The following is a 24,313-nucleotide window of genomic DNA, read 5'->3' as shown; positions in this document are numbered from 1 at the left end:
CCACATTTTCAGGGTAGGGATTGGTAAATTTATCCACAAAGTTACACTTCATCCAATATCCTGCCCACACCATTCCCATGACCACTCTAACTATTTAAGACCCTGTAGATCTGATTAAACTATAGGTTTATTTATTGCAGCTGTTCCACAAAGTGGAGTCATCTATGAGCTATTGCTAGGCCTCAGGAGGTGGGATTAATTTTGTGTACAATTCCTCTTGCTATAAACGTCAAAATGCTTCAAAAATACTTGATTGACTGTTTTGAGATGTCCTAAGGTTATTAAAGGAACTCTTGTAATGCACTTCTTGCTTCTTTCCATTGGTTACCAGATTACCTTCCTTTGGTTATCCAACAATAAACATCACCAAAAACAGATGAAGTGGCCATTTGTCTCACTGATGTTACTGGGATTTGTCTACAAAACTGCAATTCATCAAAAATGTGCTTCAAAATACAAATTCTCCCCTTCAGCAACTTATTTGATTGTGCTAGCCTTGTTATTCCAAATGCTGGTCTTTTTTGCCTGTTGTTCCAATGCATTGATAAACTGAACATTTCAAGAACAAACTATTTTAAAATTGGAATTATTTTAGTTTAGTTTAGAGAAACAGCGTGGAAACAGGCCCTTCGGCCCACAGAGTCTGCACCAACCAGCGATCCCTGCACATTAGCACTATCCTATACACACTAGAGACAATTTTACATTTTGTACCTAGCCAATTAACCTGCAAACCTGTAAGTCTTTGGAGTGTGGGAGGAAACCAAAGATGTGGGAAGAAACTGAAGATCTCGGAGAACACCCACGGGGTTACGGGGAGAATGTACAAACTCCGCACAGACAGCACCCATTGTTGGGATCAAACCCGGGTCTCTGGTACTGTAAGCGTTGTAAGGGAGCAACTCTACCGCTGCGCCACAGTGTCGCCCGGGATGTACTGGAAGAATAGCAAAAATGACCAGCAGTCCTTTGAGGGGATAATGCAATGATACAAAGCCACAATTAATGATCACTGCTTATGGCTCAGTATATCAGCACTGTTAAAGGTAGTCTTGAACCTGAGCACTTCAAGGAATAGTTTTCAAAGAGTCATCTTAAATGTTGTAAATGTTTGGCTTTACAAAGCAGAAGGCTTGCAAAGGGTACAGAAATGAAAATCAAACTTTTGGGCACCTCAAAAATGGAACAAAAATTTGTGACTTTAAAGAACAAATTCAGCGATTTCTCGAACAGCCGATGTTGGTTTACAAAAAATGACACAAAGTACTGGAGTAACTCAGTCGGCCTGGCAGCATCTCTGGAGAACCTGGATAGGTGACCCGAAATGCCACCCATTCATTCTACCCACCGAATTACTCCAGCACTTTGGGTCTTTTTTTAATGAGTGAATTTTAACTTGCTTTCATTTTACGGTACGTTGCTGTAATCTGTGCAATTTGTAGTGCAGACACCAGCTATTGCAAGCACAGAAGAAATGACACATGTCAGCAGATAAAAGTGCATCTAGTTTGGAATGAATAGCTGTGACTTAAAGGCATAGACTGGAACTTTAAAATATATGCACAACAGCGTGACTGTCTCTCTGGTTAATGTGGAAACATGTGTGGCCATTTTCTACATTGCAAGCTCACTCTCATTCATTACTGCTACACATGGGACTAGTTGCGCTGGTGATGTTATTTGTTCCTGTACACTCCTTTATAATTTGAATTACTTTGTTTAGATAAAATATATATAAACCATTTTTTTGCTGTTCATTAAGGTGTTTACAGAGTAGTACTGTATGTTTACACATCTCTTGTGCTGATGCAAGTAAGAATTTCATTGTTCCGTTTCAGGACATATGACAATAAAACACTCTTGACTCAGTCCGTGTGAACTAGGTATGTTACAAAACCTACCTGAATCGTGGCTGAGCATCTGTCCCAGCCCCATGTGCGTGATTTTGGCGCTGTTTAGAGGGGGCAGGTTTAAAACGCGATTTTTACTAGGCTGTTCCAATCGAAAATGTTCAGCCTAGTAAATCATTAATGGAAAATCGCTGAAAGACCCCATCGCAAAAGGTATTATTAGTTTTTATGGCCTTGTATAATATTTATAGTAGTTTAAAAATCACTCTCTCACTCCGCAACCTCTCGCAGCCCCAGGGTTTTATAAAGCAAACAATTAAAGGTATGTACCTTATTTTTACATTAAATGGGGCTTGTATATAACCCTGTGTATAAAGTTTTCTATAGCGAGTAGCTCATTTTGGGCTCTTTATATCCCGCAGTATTTTTCTGGGCACTTGAGGGCACAAATCCAGCGCAATGTGAACGTTCTAAACCAGTGCGTTCACAGGAACCCACTAGAAAGCCGATTTAAATTGACTTTAATTTACAGCAAATGAACACTAAATTCCTTCCATTGGCCTATAAATTGATGTAAATGAGATTTAAAAATCATGTTTTATTGTGAATTATTTGTGAATATTATTTGGACACTTTGGCTATTTAAAAATGTTAATCATTTATTAAGAAATGGATAGATGTTTAGATCCAGTGATTGAAGTTTGAAATGAGCTACAATTGGGTAACTAACTAATTATATGCTTTAATTTCAGGTCATCCAAGTAAGATTATTTTATATTTGTTTCAGAATGCTTCAATCTATGATAACTGAAAATTTCATTCAGTTCTCTTAATTTTTAAGAAGGTTATGGGCTTTTGACTGTCCACGATCACAGCTTTTTTGTTATGTCCATAGAAAATCAATTGGGAACAAGATGCTAATTTCCGAGTATGAAAATGGCCATAACTTTTTTATTACTTGAGATATGAAAGTGAATTAGGTGTCAAATTAAACTTACTGTTATGCTTTATCTGATGGGATAAATTGCAGACTTGATTTTTTAAATCTCAAAATTTTGTAACATTGCTATGTGAACCTATCATTTTAGCCAATTAATAAATGCATTTCTAAACTTCACAACTTTATTCTTCCAATATGTTAAATTCAGAATTGCAACTTACCTTTTCTCCTTTAAGACCAATGTATCCCTTTAGAAAGCAACAAAACAATGTGATAATATTAGGGAGCTTAAAAACATTGCAACAAAGAACAGATGGAGATCATTACACCCCCAGGACTGATTTGCATTCAGTGAGATCATGGTTGACCTGTGATTGTAATTTGTTATATTTATCCTTTTCCAAGATATCATAATTCTCACAGTTATCAATGACAAAAAATATTAAATTGGTAATTTAGCAGCATCAAATGTTGCCTATGGAACAGTTCCACATCGCCTAGCCCTCTCCGTGTAGATGTGTTCCCTCGCATTCTATCAGTCTTTTTGATTATTTGTACCTATTAATGTAATAGCGATCTCTGGCCAAAGTTGCTTGGGGACACCACGTTTTCTAGTTTTTTCACCCAGAGAGTTGTGAATCTGTGGAATTCTCTGCCTCAGAAGACTGTGGAGGCCAATTCTCTGGATGCTTTCAAGAGAGAGTTAGATAGAGCTCTTAAAATTAGCGGAGTCAAGGGATATGGGGAGAAGGCAGGAACGGGGTACTGATTGTGGATGATCAGCCATGATCACTGTGAATGGCGGTGCTGGCCCGAAGGGCCGAATGGCCTATTCCTGCACCCTTTGTCTTTTATTACTTCAAACAAATATGACAGTTTACTCAGGACCTCTAAGGCTTAAAATTTTAAATAGATGATATTATCTCTTATTATTGCAGACTTGCTCACCTTTTCACCTTTTGGACCAGGTGAGCCCTGCAAAAAAATAAAATTAAGTTAGAACTTGAATGTGAATCGTAAAGTTTACTCCCTGTAAAATATGAGAGGGTGCTTTTCGAATCTTGAACAAAAGTGCAGAAGTGATGAAATTTTGCAGAGGTATTTATAATCACATCACATGGTAGGAAATGCTGAATGTAAAGATTTACATGTAAAAAATTGCAAGACACAGACTCCCATTTCAGAAACTTCAGAGAAGTTGGAAATAATATCCAAAAATATCTGATAATAGTTATTTCACAATTTCGCCAGATAGTGGTAAGCATTAGTCATTCATGCTGCTGATAAAATTCAACTTGCTAGGAAATAAATATATGAGATTTTGGTTTGTACTTTGGATCTGCAACTAAAGATTCCGTGGCTGCATACTGCATACTGCCTATGGGGCTTAAGTTTTGATTTGTGTCTCCAACACTTGAAGCCAGATCACAAATGTCAGTTAGCAAAATGTAACCCATATTATCTAATTGTTTACACATGCACTCAAATGTTCATGTAACAACTTGTATGCATATGTTTTCTTCAACAGCAGTGGGTGTACAATGCACATCAAACAATCCTAACAGAGTCCACCAAATAAAGGATTCAATTCAAATTCAATTCAATTAGCTGGAAAGGGTACAGAGAGGATTTACAAGGATGCTGCCAGGGCCAGAGGGTCTGGGCTATAGGGAGAGGTTGAGGAGGCTGGGACTCTATTCATTGGAGCACAGGAAGATGAGGGACACTTTGGTCCAAAGGGCCTGGTTCCACACTCTATCACTCAATGACTCTTTGACTCTAATAGTTGAAGAAGGGTCTTGCCCTGAAAGGTCACCCATTCCTTCTCTTCAGAAATGCTGCCTGTTCCGTTGAGTTACTCCAACATTTTTTGTCTATCTTCGGTGTACACCAGCACCTGCAGTTCCTTCCTACACAGATAACTTAAGCTGCCTTTGTTGGTCCAACGCTCAATGAACATGGATAACATTTTGCATGCACCTTCTTAAAGGAAAGCTACTTTGATTTTTGTTATACCTACCATGTCACCTTTAGATCCAGCTTTTCCCTGAAAAAGCAAAAATAAAATATTAAACAACACAACACGGACAAAAACAATATTGCAAATTTATTTTTATTTTCCAACTCCCTCTCCCCAACTTATGAAATCAGATGAAAAATATAGGAATGAATGTCCCAAGCCCATGTCCACATATGTGCTACGTTGTTTTACTCAGACATTTACTGCTTTGAGCCTTCTACTATGATATACCATGAGCACATAATCAAACGTTTCATTCATCAATTCAACAATCACTTTAATAAAAACGTCTGTAAGAACAGTATTCCTTTGATTAAAACGTGAAAAGGCAGAATTGCCCATTTAGCTAATGTAGCCAAATGTTTCTAAGTGCAATGAATTGACTGAGGATTTCAACTTTAAATGAAAGTTCACAACCAAAGCCAAGTTCAAAGATGTTAGATCAGCTGCTAGCCTGATTTTTCTTCATATCAATGTATGTTTGAAATTCCAATCCCGCCAATTTGTGTATCAAACTTGAAAGGTTAGATGTTCACACAATGGGTAGTTGTGGATAATATATTGCAGTACTACTGAGATCAAAACAACAGCATATTGTGAGCACATTAAAGCTTGGAAATGGGCTCCAGCCAGATCGCCAGATATCAAATGCCACAAGCAAGCGATATTGAACAAGAAGGCAAAAGCGCAATAGATTTAATATTGTGGTTCTCAATGTTTCAAATTATTCTGAAATGTTTTGTCTCAATGTATTATATAATAAAAACACATTGAAGACTGATCACTTGCCAAGCACTGAGCAGTCCAGGGCTCACCAGGAGGGATTCCCAACCATGTCTTCATTTTGAATTAATCATTGGCTTTAGTTGTGGACTTCCATTGCAATATATCCCCCTGTCCTCACTCCATACCTCAGTCCTGAGGAGGGGTCATAGTATCTTCTGATCCATTTGGCCAGAAGATTTAACCATCCCTTTGAATGTGTTAGCCTGGCTAGTTCAATACCTATACATGGAAATTCAACCTTGGGACGGGAGCCATTTATTTGTAGCCCAGATGAGGTTTGGCGCTAAGGGTGTCTAAGAGTTTCTCAGAATTAAATAAAATCTCACAGAGTAACCCAGGAGATGAATGCATCTGTCAATACAGATCATGGATTGAACCAGACTGATGCTGCACGTGATCTCAGGGACAAATAGCAATGGACAACAAATCCTAGCTTTGCACATAGCCTGAGAAGGATTAAAAATGATGGAGACTGTTTTTGCTATTGCCTGATTTGATTTGGTCTAAAACCAACACCACTCTCTTAACACCTTCTGATGTGGCCAAGTAATCCAATATGTTGTGGAGTTGCAGGGAAAGGAATAAACATGAGGCACATGCACACGCACAAAAGCTGGTACGGAATGTTTTTTTATGATGTTACATAATCTTATAACAATATATAGAAAAATGAAATACTTACAGATTTACCATCCAACCCTATAGGGCCCTTTAAAATAAATTAAACATTGATGAATACAAATTTAGAATCAAAATGTTTCACAATATAAAATTTAAGGCATTTGATTATTTACAAAGACATTTCAGCATCAATGTGACTCTGAATCCATTAGTTGAATCGAGCAGTGGAAGAGTTAGTACACACACATAGAAGCAGAGAAGATGCTCTTTTCCAGACTTGTTTAGTCACCAGCATTTTGTTAAGATGCAGATTTTAGCTGGCTCCCATCAGCTGGTAGTGAAGTGTGTAAAGCACGCTCAAACCTGGTCAGTTTATTGTTTCAATATGTTCACCAAAAAATAAGAAAAAAGACAAACGGAAGCAGCTTGGCAAATTGAACACATCACAGCTGGCAAGAAATGAATATGTTAAATGGTAAATCATTTCTGACAATATTAACTGTTAAAATATATTTTTCCAGTTTGGTGCAAGCGCCAGCACTCAACATCTGGCAACTTAATAGTTTACTGTAGGCGTGAGTAAATTAAAAGCACAGGAGCAAAATATTTTAAAATGCTGTTCAACTTCACAAGGATAATTCTACATCATTAATAATCACAGCACTTTGGAATAGGTCTGGGCCTTTCACCAATGTATGGATTATATACAAGTATGAAGCAAGATGTATGCAATATGTTTGTACTAAAGCTGAAGTCACAGTCTCAGCTTTCCTAAACCATGAATGATATTCTATTCCAAACCTCATTACTTCCCGACTAATTCCCTTGCTTACACTCTGTAGCTGTTTGTTGAAGGTATGTATGCACGCTGGCTGATCAGAGAGCAGCTGAATCATGAGCAAAGTACATTCCCACAACTGGCTTCATGTTTCGCTACTATCTTGAGCCCAAGCACCGAAGATGTACAAACTGTACTCTGCCTTCTGCGCAGCAAATCATTCATGATTAAAGCAGTGTTGTATGCAACACTTAACATTTCTAATCAAACACGTGGCAAAAATAACAACATTCCCATTGCTTCCTAACACATTCCCAAAGTGCTCCATTGGATTAGAATCATGGATTCTATGATACAGAACTGAAATGATATGAGAGAACTGTTTGATGTCAGATCAGTGTTCTTCATCACTTTGCTAACACAGAATTCAAAAGCGCATGAGTGTTATTTCCCTGAACTTTGGGAAGGAATAAGTGACATCCCAGCCTACAAATTCTCTGGGTCAGTAGAACTCCAAAATAATTTAAGTTCCTTCATTTTTTTATTGAACTCAGATGCAACTTTTAATTTTAACTGAGAATCCATATCATTATGTCTTAGTCTTTTGCTTACTATTACTGATCTATGAAAATATTATCACTCCCCACTAATTGCAATCCTTGCCTCACACCTTGCTAAGTAGCAGTGACAGGTTAGAATAATCGATATCTGTCAACCCAAATTTCCAGGATCACATTTGCAAGTTTGCGTTTAAAAAGAGATTGCGCACTTCATAGCAATCCACATAAGTATTATTAGTGATATTTATAGAAAGCTTTCACATGTCAGTCCAAAATGCAGATACACAATTCAAGCATTAAAGTTAAGTTTAAGAAAGCCAAAACAGATTTTGCTATCCTCCTATAAGGTCATCAATAAAACTAAAAAAAAATAGTTGTACAACTCATTTTAATTTTCCATGCATTCATGGCCACAGACTTTGATGATATGACAATTGTGGTTGTGCATCAAATTAAGTCATCGTATGTGAAGTGCATTGGGACAGTTCAGAGAAAAGTGGAAAACACAACACTTTACCTCTGACTAAACACAATGGGAAAATAACATTGCTTCATTTTCTAGAATAAGTTCAATTTGACAATTTAAACGATTGTGTCTAAAAGTACTTGACCTAATCAGAACCTGATAAATTTGTTTTGTTTTGAAATATGCTACTGTGCAGAAAGGTCTCGCATATCCCCATTCTTGGCAGACGTTCCAGAGACCTTACGCACTGCAGAGATGTGGCTGCCATCACTTGCAGCTTCCTGCCTGCATCTCTGATTCATCCCTGATATTATTAGGAGCCTTCCTTAATTAATTTCAATCAGATCATTTTGACAAGTTTGCACTCAAGTTCCAAGGGGCTTCACAGGACTGCTACGTAAGGATATTTGCCGCTGAGTTTTTAGCAGAGGTGCTCAATTGGATATGTTGGAATGGAATCCAAAATGTATGAGAACAGCTTTAATGTGGCGAGCAAGCTAAGCTCAAGGTAATGTGAAAGTATCAATCAAACCGTGCAACTATAGGACAGGCAGCATGTATAACTTATAAATCAAGGTGGATCTAAATACATTATCAATTCCTTTCAGAGTGTCCATCCATTCAATCGTACAAATAAATCAAAGAAACTTGGTTATCAACAGCAAACTGTTAAATATTACTGAATAAGTGGATTTCCAAAAGTCTCGCAACACACCGGATATCCTGGGAACCCTCTTGCTCCTGGTTGACCCTAAATTAAAAGAAAACACAATTGGGGGAATTAATTAATCCAAACCATCATGTTTTTTTTCTCTCTGATCACTTGCATTCATCAGGTCTCAAGCCAGGCACAAACTTGGTCTTTTAAATCAATAGTAATCATTTTTCTTCTCAAGTACGGTTTTCTAAACAATTATCCTCATTAGCAACTCATTTGAATTAAACCATAAGCCAACACGAGCCGAAATAGTGAGTAGTTGTCCCAGTAAGTCATAGCAGAAGTCTATTGTGGATAAATGCTGTCAGCGCCATCAGTGCATTCATTATGAGTGTCCTGTTCAATGTAAATTTATGTTATTTCCCCAATGTCCATTTTTAACTTTGGAAGAACAAAAGGCCGACCATAGAGCCAATTGAAGCATTCGAACCTCCAACATACTGGCAGCAGATTTGAAGGCTGAGCTTGCACAGTTTTAGCTCCTGGATGAAGTATTTTTATTAAGGGAGGTATGAGAACAGGGAGAATGAAAAAGCTGCAAATCGCTTGGAGCCTGTGATCATGATGTGAAATTAGTGCTTCTTATGTTTCTTTGCCACTTGTCTGGCAAACAAACCCAAGTGCCACAACTTCTCTTCAAATCAAAGTAAGGGTCAAGGCCCCTCTGAATCTATACCTCAGTATCCGTGCAAGCTGGGAATTACAGGCCATCTGCTGCTTGCTGCTGTATTACAGAAAATCTCTACCAGTAAAGTGGGCAACCCAAGACCCTGGACTGATGCAACTTTCCCATTCACCCTTGAAAGGGGCATTTGGCTGCAATGCCGGACTCCCCAAACATGCAGGTGCTAATTGAGGACACTTGTGCCCTTTCAGATCTGGAGCATAAAACACACAGTGCGGGACTAATGGAGTAAAAGGCCTGTCCCACGTGGGCGTTATTTGCGCGTCACGCAGATGGCGAGCGAAGATTTTGTACATCCCGAAATCCTGGGGGCGCTGCACGCGACCGCTCGTCACTGCCTACGTCACCACGCACCATGCGCACGTAATGCACACCATGCACGTATCATGTCCGTGGCATGACATGCGCGTCGTACATCGTGACACGTCAATGAACGTAAATTACGCGCAAATGACGCCCAAATGGGACAGGCCCTTAGCTAAGCAGATCCAGGACAAGGATAAATGACATTTTAGGCCGGAGTCCTTCAAACATCTACAGTTCCTTGTGTCTCCCTTTCAGATCTTCCTTGGCATTTTCGCACAGTAAGCACCCTTTGCACAAGGAAGCTGTTTCCTGTAGCCTGTGCATGTCCCTCTGTTTTCTGAGCGGACTCTGCCACCTCCTCCCAGCCACAATCGTGGCATGCACTCGTTCCTTGCCAACACGACCCAGTCCAGTCGCTGAATGAAAGGGATTGCATTGTGGTATGACCCTTTAAGTGCCAGAGCTACTTCCTGAGGTCAGAGCTGTGAGGAAAGGTACTATTAACGGGAGAAACATGACACCTACCTCCAGCTGTTTCTGAAAACGAGTACTGTTACACCAGGGAGCCTGTTGGCATTGTCTTGGAACTGGTGCTTATTCATTTCACAAACTTCTTTTTAGAGTTTATTTCAAAGCAACATCGGGGAGACTGTTAATTTCAGAGAAGCGTGGCAGATGAATTCTTAGGCCTATACTCAGTCCCTCTAACAAATGGCCATATATGTGCACACTTAGACGGTTTGGTTGGCAAACTATTCTGTGTGGATCCTGTTACTGAATAAATTTGGGAGAGGTGATAGTGATGAAGGAAGAAAACTAACACAACCCAGCAGAATCTGACAAGGCCCATCATGGGCAGTGAGGAGCACATCTGCCTGAGTCAGAAGGTTACATATTTAATTCTCTCACCAGAGGAGTGAGCACCAAAATGTCAATTACTCTAAACTGTTAATGTTGAACAGGGTTCCAACCATTTGTTCAGGTGGAGAGGAAAGAACGTTAAAGGTGTGCTGTTTCAAAGAAGAGCAGGGAAAGTCCGGATTGGCAGCCTGTCCAACATCAATTAAATCTCACCAAAGGGATTACTTGGCAACTATCACACTCCTGCTTCTAGCTGTGATTAAGTAGTAGACAATATATACAAAATGTTGGACTAACTCAGCGGGACAGGCAGCATCTCTGGAGAGAAGGAATGGGTGACATTTCCTTCTATCAAGTTGCTGCCTGTCTTGCTGAGTTACTCCAACATTTTGTGTCTATCTTTGGTTTAGACCAGCATCTGCAGTTCCTTCCTACACATGAAGTAGGCAATCATTGTTTCCTCCAACAGTGACAAAACGTTCTTCAATGTAAAATGCCCTGGGATAAAAGGTGCTATTGAAATGCAAGTCATCTTCCTCTCCAGGCTGTAACCTGATCTTACATCAAGTAGAGTTCTAATCAGAAATAGAAGTGCTGGCTAGCTTCCCCTGCCTTGCCCAGAGCATGAAAGCCAATTGACCCATCCTGTCATCACTCCAGCAGAGCTCAGGCTAACTTAGCGCCACGGAGCAAAATGAAACCTCAAGCTTGGCTGGACAGAAACAGCTGAGCCATCACAGAAGCATGTAGGACTTTATTGTGAAAGGGTTTTAGATGTGAAATTGGTGACTGGCAGCGATGTGACATCACGATTAAATCAAGGCAGTTTCCTGATCATTGCTTTTTCCAGCATTGTATCTTTATCGTAATGAATGAGTGAAATTCGATCTTTGTTAAAAAATAAAGTTTACTACAACTTCTCAAATTTCCAACTAATTGAACAGCAATTGGGCTTAATCCTGACTTTAATAAGATAATATATGGTTGTAGTCCTACCTGTTCTTTACAGAGACATTAACTTAAGATTAAAGATTCAGAGTGTTTTTCCAATTAAGTTTGTTAATTGAAATGTTATATAACAGAAACACTTCTCAAATGATTTCAGCAGATGACTGGCTCATGGGCTAACAAGTCTCACCACAGTATCTAAAGTCAATTTAAATCTGTTTCATTTAAAGCTATTGAGAAAAAGCAGACCAGTTGTCCTGTTATTTGTTTGTCATTTGTTAAATGCAAAATATGGGAGGGGGTAACTCATTGACAAGCTGTTCCTCATTAGTAATGGTTTATCATGCCGCTTTGGATGGCTAACTAAAAAAACAGATGGCTAAACTATGCTGTCACATTGCTGAGGACCTGACTTAAGCTGATGAGAGAGTGAAAAATACTGTAAATAAATCAATTCTTTATGGTATATTTGAACAGGAAATAACACATCAAAGAAACAAAATACTTTCCTATCATCTTTAAAAGGACATTGCCTTTCCTGGCACATTGACATGTCCACTCTTAGCAGTTCCTATATAAGCATGGCCATAGTTGTCAAGGTCTATTGAGTTAAGGAAATGCAACTGCAGAGTAAATCTAACCAGGCTCTTTACTGAAATATGGAGAAAAAACGTGCTTTTGGCCCTAGCTCATCTATAAAATTAATTTAATCACAATTTATAATGCTGGGATATGCAAATAAGAATCATGCCTTCAGCAGTTAATTGATAGACATCTGAACAAGAGTCTCAAATTTGTTCATGTATTTTCTGAATATTTTTCAGGACATGGAAAGAGGCCATTCAGCCCATCGAGCCGACTGCAGCTCCCAGAGAATAAAATTAGATTGGTATAGAATTAGTGTAAACGGGTGCTTGATGCTGGTACAGATATGGTGAGCAAAGGGGCATGTTTATGAGCTGAATTGCTCCAAGTTTCAGGAGGATCTTGCAATCTCCACACAGACAGCACTAAAGGTCGGGATCATACTTGGTCCCTGGAGCTGAGAGGCAACAGCTTTAACAGCTGCACAACCATGCTGTTTAATCTTTTCGGTATTCAATACTGAACTATTTACATAAGAGGCTAACATCACTAACGTTAGGAATTTGTAGCACACGTAATTTATCCTCAATGCACCTCGATGTGCAGATGTTTGTTGTCATGAAAACTTCAAAGCACCATCAATATCTGAATTTACTGAACAAAAATGTTGGAGGGAATTCCAGAGCTGAGGCCCAGAAAAGCTGAAGCCATAGCCGCCAACAGTGGAACAATAAGAAAGGGAATGCCGATGAGGCCTGAATTGAAGACGTGCGCAGATTCTGGTAACAACTGCCGTCTATAATGTGCCAGATCGTGCAGCATGTAATAATGAAGTCTCTGCATCTGCTGGCATGTACCGCAGGCACTCCCAGAATGATGCAGACAAAAATGTCTCACCTTGAGAAAACCAATGATGTTGTTATGGTGCTTTGGTGGCTCAAGTTGTATCTGTGCCCCCTGCTGTGGTGGGTGAAATCACTAGTATGAAGAGACAGGGGTATAGGGTAATCCCCCCTCCCCAGGAAGCATCCCTCAGGGGAGTATCAGTTGCTGAAAGTGTCCAGACTCCCAGAGGTTGAAGGAATCATGCGAAATTCCAGAAAAGATGACATTCACAATGAGGAGGTATTTGCAATGCACAGTCATCTGCACAATGAAGGAGTGGAAACCATTCCTGTCCTGACCTCAGGAAGTAGCTCTGGCACATAAAGGGGAACCCAAATAGGCCCAAGGCTGTCTAAACTTCTTGGAAGCCAGCATTGCTGATAGATCCCAATGGCAAGGTGCCCCTTCGTCCTTGCTGATATCAAAATGTATGCTCTCATCTATCCATGAAGTACAAAGCCTTGGTGACCTCTCCTGAGCTGCACTGAGCAGCATTTTGGGAAATGCAACAGAGGTTTGCTGCGGCTACTGGGAAAGATCCAGTGGCAAGGAAGTTCTGTGTCATCGTGACCTTGACCTCTAGGAGAGAATAGTCCAAGCACAGGATTGTTTAGATTGATCTTACTACAGAAATCCATGTATATCTATGATGATACATTTGGAAAACCTAAACCTCCAATTACCACAATCACCAACTAAACTTCAAACTACAAATTATTTTGGTTGCACTAGGGATTTCAGACTTTTGTTTTGTTTTGTACTACATCTTTAATTGGACTTTTTTGTATGTTTATCATGGTATTTATTGAGCACTGTGCTCTATTGAGTACTGTGGTTACAAACTTGTTGTCCTGCTGTATATAAAATGTCACTGTTCCATTTTGGTACCTGACAATTAAACACTTATGACTTGACTCATGCCAGTAGGGTTCTGCTGAGGTACCCATAGTATGAGAAACAAGCCAGTGAAATGGTGAAACTTAAGAGTCAAAGTCAGTTTAAAAACACTCTGTGCAAACTTTGGAATGTGTCTGCGTAGCCCGCAGTTAATTCTGATGTGGCCGATGACAGCAGATTGTCTCTTAAAGTGGGAGAAAAGTGACAAACTAGCACCAGGTGCTCCTGGTTCGGTTGATGTTGATGCTCTGATGTTAGCCTTGGAAGAACAGTGACGTAATTCACCGCGCATCTGAAGCTACTGGCGGTCAGGAACACTGGTGCTGATCTCAACCAGGAACACCCAGTCTAACATCATGATTGCCGCAATTTGGTTTTTGCTGCAATCTCACCTGGAAATGATCACAAATCGATTTACTCCATGTGAAATGAAAATTGCATCACTGAGCACCGTTCTTTGGGAGAGCTGCAACATCCAATTTATAAGTGATTCCTTTCAGCACGGAGACGGTTCCCAGCCAGTGTTAATGTTCAACACAAGCTTTCTCACAACCTTCACCCAACTCATCAACAATTCTCACAACTGTTTGTCCTGCTTGCCAGGACTGGGAAATATTATCTTTGATGAACAACAGATACTTTCTTTGAAGCTGGTGGATGAGGGCAGACTTACTTGGTGTGTAATATTCTAATAACGGTAGAGAATATCAAAAGGGCCTATTTCCCGGAACAGACAGGTTACCCTCAAGGAGCTACAAGTTTGAGGCAGAACGTCTGGAGGGGAACTGAGTAAATGCATTTCGCTCCAAAAAAATAACGGGTGTGTAGTGCTGGTGGATAGTGTTAGGGGCAGAAACTTTCATCACATTTAAAACATACTTGATTGAGTAAGAGCAAAGATTGTAACCTCCACAGATGTAATAAAAACCTGGATAGCAATTATGCTGGATAGCAATTGTGGCTGGCATATAAATGATGGGCCGAATGGCCCTCCAATTATATAAATGTCTCTGACTCCATTGGGTTGTGAGTTCAAACCCAGTCAATTGCGGACTGGGTTTTGCCGCAAAATGCAAGAGGTTGCTCATGTACATGCCAAGAAGTTCACGATTTCTCAAACTCGCTAACAGCTGTACAGCAGGAATTCTGCGACTCAGTCCCCATGAGACTTTGTGACGAAGCACAAGTTACAAGTATTACCCAACCAAACCTTGAGAATCTGCTTGTGCAATGAGATCCGTGTCCAAAATTGGGCAAAAGGAACTAAATTGTTTGTATTTTTTTTGATTATCATTAATTATTTGAGTTGAGGAGAAAGTTTTTAAGTGTTTCTCTGTTTTAGAACCAGTGAGACACATAACATATTCTTCCCAATAACCCTTTCTTCTCAATAACCCTTTCTGGCTTAAGCCCTCCCTTCACCACCTCCAGTTTAAATTCCATTTGGAATATTTTGGAGGACCAAGAAACCAAGAACCAAAAATAGACACAGGCCCTTTGGCCCACCATGTCTATGCTGGCTATCTCATCTCATCTATACTAATCCTATTGACGTTGGGGGTTTTGTGTGTACATTGGAAATCGGTATCGGAAGATAGGGATGAAGAGTGGAGCGTGGGAAAAGTTGGGGATCCACTATGTGGTCCTGAGCCTTTTAGTTGGCCATTTGAATGCTCAGTCAGATATTTCTTAAATGTTCTAAGAGAACCTGCCTCCACCACGTTTATATTACTGCAACAGAACATTCAAAACTGTTGGTAGATGCACCACAATATTTCCTGTTCTACACAAAAATAACACACTCAACATTTCAATGCCCTGAACCTTGACAGAATACAGCGAAGGGTAAAAACAAAAGGAATCAGTGCACAGCACAGTAAAAATACAGAAGGACTCACAAGGAGGGCCAGAAAGGGGTCCAATGACTTCTCTTAATTATTCTTTTTTGAGATGCCAGGATCTCCTGGAGCTCCCTATGGTAGAAGTGGAAAAGGCAATCAGACAATCAGGCCAGGCACCCATAAGAATCCATACAGAGACAGATTATGCTTTATTGTAGATCACCTCTCACTTGTGACGTCGATCCCCTAATCCAACTTGCAACCAACAGCCGGAATATAGAGACTACCAAGACCTAACCAAGATTAGATCACTGAGTGTCAAATTTAAAGTTCCAGAATGGTCAACTATAATCACAGATGTAGCATCCAGGGTCATAAGGTCATAAGTAACGTGAGCAAAATTAGGCCATACGGCCCATCAGGCCTATTCTGCTATTTAATCATGGCTGATCTATCTCTCCTTCCTAACCCCATTCTCCTGCCTTCTCCCCATAACCCCCGACACCCGTACTAATCAGGAAGTGTGCATTCCATTCAATGTCACATTCACAGTACCAGCCTTTTACCCTGATTGTCTTTTGGTGGGTTTTACAGAAAATAGATAGATATGAAATAATTTTAAATTAAAATGCAAACAGGGAATATCTTTCTTTTGTAATCACATCTATATTCTCCATTCTCCTTCTCACCCACTTCCCCTGGTTAATGCTGCACATTATTATTCTCCCAAGAAAATTATGGCAGAGAAATTATTGTTGGGCAAGCATTATTGTATGCATAGAATTGCATGCTTAGGCACATGAATGCATAGAATAGTTTGGTACACTGAGTATCATCTTCTTTTGCATTTTTTTATGGCCCTAGGGGAAGTTACTTTCAATGCCCTGCTGTAACACCACTTTGAATCATACAGCAATAGAGGGGATCAGTGACATAACTCCTTCAGTGAGCGATTGGGGACCAGACCACTGTCATTTGGTCTTTCTGCCTGGATCAGCACACTAATAATCCAAGCAACTGATTTGTAGCCAAAAGCCAGGCAGTTTCTCAGGCCCTCCTAGCCTACAGATCCCAGATGTTAACACTTTTACCATCTTCCTATGGAACTGAAGCCACCCCACTTAACACAGTCCAGCAGCTAGAACTAACAACGTATTAGTGTAATACTATTAAATACATTCTTATGTTAGTCAATGGGAGATCTTGGAAGCTAAGATTTGTATTATAGCTCCTGTAAATCATTGGGAAATTGCAACTCATTTTACAAAAACTACAATAGCAGGACTATACATGTAATGCACATTAAGTGATTTACATTACCGCAAATAATAGCAAATTATGGAGTGATTTGCAGAATCCTAAAAGCAATTTGGCATTTTACTTAATTGTGTAACTGAATTGTGCACTCAATATGGAAAAAATATTATTTGCGCTTTAGTACCTCGCTACTATTTACGTGGCCAAGCATTTTGTCTGTGTCTGGCAGTAAGCTGTGTAAAACCAAACATCCAATAGAGCTTTATGCATATTTTAGGGTAAAGAATATTTCATGCGTTAAGCAAAGTAATCTTGATTTCTAGTTATCAGCAAAGAATGCAGCAGGAACATATTGAAGAAGTTTAAGGCTGAGTACAGCTGATTGCCGTCAACAGTTTCATTGGGACCATCAGCCTTCTCGACAGCCTCTTGGAATTCTCCACTTGATGAATCTGACCTCCTACTCTGCTACTGGACCCACCATTAGCCCAGCAATGGAGCACAGACCTGCCCAGGGGAGGGACCACATGCATTTGACTTGACCACCAGCCCTCAGTATTATATCAAGGAAGCTTTGTGCACAAAGAGATGGTGTCACCAATTGTATGGATAAATGCAAGTAGAGTTATGTGAATGAGTTGATTCATTTAATTATTTATTCGTTTTGCAAGGTGTATTTCGTAAAACGTTTACCTTTTGTTATTTAGATATTTAAATTTATTTGAACAGTTTTTTGAATCTTTATGAGAAAGTTAAAAATAGTTCAAAAGTGATGAAAAGGTACAATTGTGGGCAGAACCCCAGGTTCAGGTTTGTGGTTTGTTCAATGCTTAGAGCTCGCTTGAGGTCTATGGACGAGGAGGGTCACCTCATTCCGCCCTACACACCTGGGCAAATCAAGTCCACATGGGCACACGGTCCAAGCAGGCAACAGGTCAGGTCAGTTCCTTATGTTGCTAAGATGGAGTCTGAAATGGCATGGTGCTTTTAAGAGGAAACAAACATCTGCATTTACAATTAACCAGTGTGTCAATGCAAGAACAACCTGGCTTTATATTGTTGCTCTCTTGTGTAAATTGGGGAATGGGCTAAATGTGGTTATAGAAAGAAAGAGCATCCTATGATGTTTAAATGCATTAGCCTATCTGGACTTGACTACATTGACTAATGACAACATTAGTTTAATCTACATTTTTCATTGAATTTGGCAGTGGGCAGTAGTTGACATAAACGGTTGGTAAATGAGTGGATCCATATCTTTGGCCACTTCATCATTGGTGTTTGACATGATGGCTGAAAGTGCTTCCGATCATCTTTCATTGATTCCTCGTTAGTATTTCTTACTCTGGCTCAATGGAGATGATGTAATTATAAATGACTCAGCCTGTGCAAGGAATATTTGAGCAACTAAACATCGAAGAGCACTATATTTTGATCATTTAACATGGATTGTTGGGGTCTGCAATCACACTCAATGTGGGTGCAACCCCAGGTCCTTGCTATTTTTCAACCATGGATCAAAGTAAATAGCAAATAAAGTCTACGAGCGTTTTAGAATCTCATCTAAAGTTCCTTTGAGAAAGGGGAAAAACAAAGTAGTTATTAGATTTATTTTAATAGCACTTAGAATTCTTGTCTCATTTCCAAAGCAGACTTAAATAATGCATAAATCCCTATCGGTTTGCAGTTTACTCAATGAATGGTGGGTCATCATGTTGCATGTTGCTTGACTAGAGAGTAAACCAGGTGCAGCCTTAACTCCTCCAGCTACACTCCCAACTTCAAATTTAGAAACCACAGGTACAATGTCAGATTCAGGGTTACACACACTGTTCACAGAGTTAGTAGATAGTACATTTCTCAAACTTCATAAACTAATGGTAGAAAATGAATGAGCAGTATTTAAAATAGGTTTAGGTAGCTTGATAAGAAAGGAGAAATGGACCAACTGCTCTTACAGACCATACACTTGAAATATTTATATATACATATATTAAACATTTACATTTCTTTAATCTAGTTTTCAAGCTGTTGGCAACATCAGCAATTACTAACTTTATCACTTTCAAATATTCTATAAACCTTGTTTGTCAGGATACTTAAAATAACTGGCATTTGATTTATCCAGAAATTATCCACACCAATCAATGGGGTGGTTAACATGGCAAGAGAATGTACATGAAAGGAAGGATATCAAAGGAACAAAGGCACCTTAGAGATCAATAAAAGAGCAGGACAGGCCAATAAGGTGGTTGAAAAGACATGTGGGAAACTTTACTAGCAGAAGCAAAGGGTACAAGGGCAGAATAGTTATGCTAGAACTATACACAGTGACAGCTTGGGTACTAATCTGTACAGATCTGTTCACCACATTACAGGAATAAGGCAATCGCAGGATATGGAGAAGATTTCCGAAGATGTTGCCAGGTCTGGAAAATAGTTGCTGTGGAAAAAGTTTGAATGAAATAAGGTTGATTCCTTTTGAAAAGTAATTGGGGGAAGACTTAACCGAGAATAAATTATGAGTAATCTAGAAAAAGTAGAAAGGCAAGACTTGCTTACCTTAACACAAGGTTCAATAAAAGGGGGCAATCGATGTGAAATTTTTGAAGAAGGTTGTTGAAGAAAATCCTTTCATCAAGAGAATGGTTGGTGTCTCAACCAAGTGTCTGAAAGGATGCTCATCACTTTTAAGCAGAAGAGCAAACGGGCCGAGTGGCCTCTCATGTTTATGATTCCATGAATTAGATGCTAAACACCCACTGGATATAAATCCTGGGGAAACGTCTGCTAAGATTTCATCATGTTTCATGCAGTCTCAGTTATCCTGTGTTCTTGATTGTACCAGCAATTATTTTAAAGTAGTATTAAATTAATTCTACTGAGGCGAGCGAAAGAGTTAACTTCTTCAAACATCAGCAGTTTGTACGAGGGGTTCTGTAGGACTAGGTATGTAACCAAGTCTCAGTGCTTTCACTAAACTTGAAATAAACAGAAGAAAATCCTAGCCAACAGTAACAGTTTCACAATTCTGGAATTATGCAAAACACAAAACATTGACATATATATTTCTACGGTTTCCTTATTCCTTACAAAGATCTTCACTATAAATCGGTTTGTGTGTCAATAATAAACTTAAACCTAACCTAAACCTACGCCTCTCATGTACAATTGCCCAGAACCCTTGAATTGACTGTGAGTAGGTGCAGGTTGGTGTGGCAGGTTTTGCTCAACACAGCAGGTTCATTAACAACCACTGACTTGTGAAAATAAAGATTAATCTGTTAATGAGTTGTGCACCAAACTGTGGGATCATCCACATCTGAGAGAGAATCATTGAAAAGAGAGAGCTTCCTTCTGTGCACTGCATTTCCTTGCAGTGACAATGTCCTTTCAAGCCATTTTCCTGGCAGAATATGGCTTCCACCCATGTACTTGCTCAAATTTGATTGAACTCTGTGATAACAACAAGCTGCAGAAGGGAAGACATCTACAGCAGAAAGTAAGGATAATTCAGGCTTGTCTTGATGTCAGTGCAGCTTACTTCAAACTCTTGGCAATGAACCTTTCTTTGCATTAACTGTGACACACTGGGCTATTTTTGAGTAATCCTCACTTAGTTACTCTGGGGGCAAGAACATTGCCTTATCGAGAACATACTTCCACTAGGGTGGAATTAATGGTGGCTGGTAGATCAGATTTGACTTTATTAGACAGAGTGTGACGTTATGACGACTGCCACGTTTTGGAGTAGGATACGGGAATAGAATTCTACACACACACACTTTGAAAATACCAAAAAATAAAGCCAAAATTAGACTGGCATGTTATGAAGAATTTGTTCCACTTTTTTTTCTACACACTGACCACAATAAATGGATCAACTCAAGGATTGCTGATGGTGTAGGGGACCTTATGGATGGTGGCCGCCATTTTGAAGGTGCCTGGTTTCTGAATGGCTTCACTCACTGCACCCATTTTGCTGTCAAAATGTTCTCAAAGGAAATCGCCAGACCAAACATACCGCTTTTTCCTTTTAAAAATACTAATATATAATTTTTGGTTCATGCTGGCTCCATCAAGTTATGGCTGCATTTCACATTTACAATTTTCTCCTTCAGAATTATTTACAAGGTCCAACTTTAAACGTCATGACAAGTTCTGATGATGGGAGATTGATTACGATATTTAAAACAACACCATTTATTTTGGGCCTTAGACTGATTTTACAACTGTCTTTCTCACCTCTCCTCAAAATGGCTCCATTGAGTTGAATCAACAACCATACAATAATCAGGAGCAGATAATTTTGACCAAAGAAGGGAAGGTTACTGCAGGGAGAACTTTGATCTTGCCTTATTTCATTATCACCATTGTCTCTCAAATCATCCAGTTGACACTGTACTTGCTAACCATCCTCCCACCCCCCAAACCCCCTGGTGCCTTAAATAATGTGAGGGGCCATTTCATCCCCTTTCCCATTGGAGTGAAGTTTGGCATTTAGAGTTCATCTGGATCCAATATATGTGGATGCAAGAGAGAGAGGAAATGTCATTGCAACCCCAGGATTGCATGAAGGGAATAGGGTTGAAATAAAATTTCTGTTCAGGGGATATATCAAACATAAAATTTTGATTATATGGAATGTGCAATCCTCAAGGAACAGTCACGGTGTCCACATCAAGGTATTACCCCTCATGCTCATATTAGCGTAATAATGTCATGGAACAGAGAAAGTGTCCCACTGTCCATTTAACAATCCTCCACAATCCCATTGTTAGTCTCCCCACATTCCAGCAGAATTCACCACTCACCTACATACTAGGGGCACTATACGATGGCCAATTAATCCAACCTGCACATTTTTGACTTGTGGGAGGAAACCAAACCAAAGGGTTCAAAAGAAACCCATGTGGTCACAGTGAACGTGCAAACTCCACATAGACACCATTGGATTGACCCCAGGTCTAACTCTACCAACTGCAATACATTCCAGCCTTCATTTGAAATACTTTGGGAAAAGCTCTAAAGGACCCTCAGTGCTTTTAATAGTAGTTTGCCTTTTGATCAAAGTAAGGCCACTTTCTTATGCTGCATCTCTTTCATATGGTGTCAGTATCAAAAACAGTAGTGGTAGCCACAGTCTCTCCGTGAACAATTGAGTCAGCGTCTCTGTCGCCCCAATCACATTCTTCATTGTACAAAGGGATGAAGCTTTTTAAGAGGTCTTTCAACATCTAATTTTCTCTTCCATAAATTTGTGTTCCACAAATTGGTCTCTCAGGCTAATCCATTCATCAAGCAATTGCTTAGTAAATTATAAATTTTGTCGACCATCTGAGAAGTTCCAATTTCAACGCACGTTGAATTCAAAGGGAACAGTAAGTTAGTAGGACAGTGATTTAGTGGCAAAAATCATAGTCTTAATACATCGTGCTATGTAGGGGTCAGTGTTAAAGTAACTTCTCCATTAGGAGAAACAGCTTTACTTTGGAAAAGTTGTAAAACATTTTTTGGAACAAAAAATTGAATAGCTATTGAAAGGAAAAGAAGTGTGTGGAACAAAAGGGAAAACCAAGTAATCAGGGAACTGATTTGGCAAGATTTCTTTACAAATTGGAAACAATGTCTGCAACCAAAGGTGATTTGCAGTCATGAAGAAACCACTTCCTGAAAATTAAATGAGCAAGATTCACTTTGTCCTCCAAGGGCACAATGTGCATGAGGGATGCAGTGAATGATCAGATCTTCTTAAAGAGATTGATGAACTGAAATCACTGCCAGAAGGTCACATACTGAGGGGGAATTCACTGGAAATGGAAAGGAAACACAATGGAATTCAGAACGCAACATTTAGGAACATGTTGTTGATGGAAAAGTAAATGGCAGAAGTACTGAGCTGCCAAGTCTGGCCTGAAGGAGCAATCAAAGGGAAATGAGATAGTCCTGAGCACAACTTTGGTGGGAGGTCTTCCGTAGAAAATGTTGTTCATTGACCATAGCTGAATTATATTTACCTACTAGGCCATGGGAATGGGGGAAAGGGCACTGAACAAAATGGTAAAAACAAAACTTGATTTCATTTTGTTTTGTTTATCTAACTGAAAGATTGTAAAGAATAAGTTCTAGCGAAGTTCCAATCATTACCTAATGAAGTATGATTACACAAAGTAGTTGCTCCAGTGACAACTAATTAGGTGTGTTACTGACTCCAGAACTATATTCTCAATTATATTCACTTATTTTTATTTCCACTGCACTTAAACCACAAAACCAGTGCAACACTAAAACCACCGCAATTTTTAGATTAAACAGAATGAAGTGTCCGTTCTACTCAATGGTCACTCGAACAAGTATTTAGAGGTACTATTAACTTACTACTGGAAATACAAATGAGGGACAATGTTCCCTTTCCTTGCATGACTCACCTCGTCACCAGGTTCCCCCTTTAGACCCTGGGCAGTCACAGCAAACACAGCATGCAGAAGTAAAGGAGAGACACAAATAGAGGATTAGTATTAGACCAACAAAAGTACTTATCAGCATCTTTATAAAGCGACCTTCTTAAAGTCGTCAGGAGCCAGAGTCTGCAACTGTGCATCAGGCCACACTCAAGCAACAAGCAAGCAGCAGAGCAAGAGATTACACCTTTAATAATCTTCAGGTCTAGTCTGAGTGAAATACATTGCTTTTAGCAAGAGAAAAATATCATAAAGATAAATTCCGCAGTTAAAAGCAAACATTCCAGGGATGAAAATTTAGTATTCCAATACTAGATCCCCATTGAATCTTATGAGATTTGGCTCCACATTGTCACTGGTGATGATCAAGGACCAAGGGGCACTCCATTTCTAACCAGGATTGGACCTTTGAATGGGTGAATGAGGAGAGGGGAAAGCAGGCTTGGGTCTATCAACCACACGACAATTGAATCCATTCAGAATCTTTAGTGTGACCCGCTGAGTTACTCCAACATTTTGTGACTGTCTTCGGCGTAAACCAGCATCTTCAGTTCCTTCCTACACATAGAATCTTTAGACTACTGTCCCCACTATTTGTGTCCACAGAATGCAATGAGCATCTAGTAAAACAAACCTACTACTGGCTGCTACTGGTTCAGGCTATGGCTGGGACATGCCTTGCTATTTGGACTACTAAATAATCAGAAATACCACATGTTATCCTTTAAAGTAGCAAGTATTATCTTTATAAAGTGGGGATTGTATCACCATTTCCCACATGGCAGATTCCAGAGTAATTCTTCTTTTGTTTTCTCTGTGTGTACACTGTTCTGCTGTACTACAAAGGT

General features: G+C 39.5%; 1 protein-coding gene across 4 annotated transcripts in view; it reads right to left on the bottom strand.

Annotated features, from left to right (window-relative positions):
• Window positions 1–24,313, bottom strand: part of LOC129712973 (collagen alpha-1(XIII) chain-like) — a 200,612-nt gene that overhangs the window by 79,585 nt on the left and 96,714 nt on the right. For 3 of the 4 annotated variants that reach the window (XM_055661794.1, XM_055661796.1, XM_055661797.1), the window contains exons 5-8: window positions 6,279–6,305; window positions 4,811–4,837; window positions 3,739–3,765; window positions 3,012–3,038 (exon numbers count right to left, since the gene is read on the bottom strand). In XM_055661794.1, the coding sequence (XP_055517769.1) occupies window positions 3,012–3,038; window positions 3,739–3,765; window positions 4,811–4,813 (57 nt within the window). In that variant the 5' untranslated portion in view covers window positions 4,814–4,837; window positions 6,279–6,305. Of the gene's footprint in view, window positions 1–3,011; window positions 3,039–3,738; window positions 3,766–4,810; window positions 4,838–6,278; window positions 6,306–8,736; window positions 9,211–24,313 lie in introns of those variants that run through there. The other variant, XM_055661795.1, reaches the window with a different exon arrangement.

The sequence above is a fragment of the Leucoraja erinacea genome, chromosome 34 (genome assembly GCF_028641065.1).
Source record: "Leucoraja erinacea ecotype New England chromosome 34, Leri_hhj_1, whole genome shotgun sequence".
In the NCBI taxonomy this organism is placed as follows: domain Eukaryota; kingdom Metazoa; phylum Chordata; class Chondrichthyes; order Rajiformes; family Rajidae; genus Leucoraja; species Leucoraja erinaceus.
Note: the sequence above shows the minus strand (reverse complement) of the source record. Positions and strands in the feature narration are given on the sequence as shown.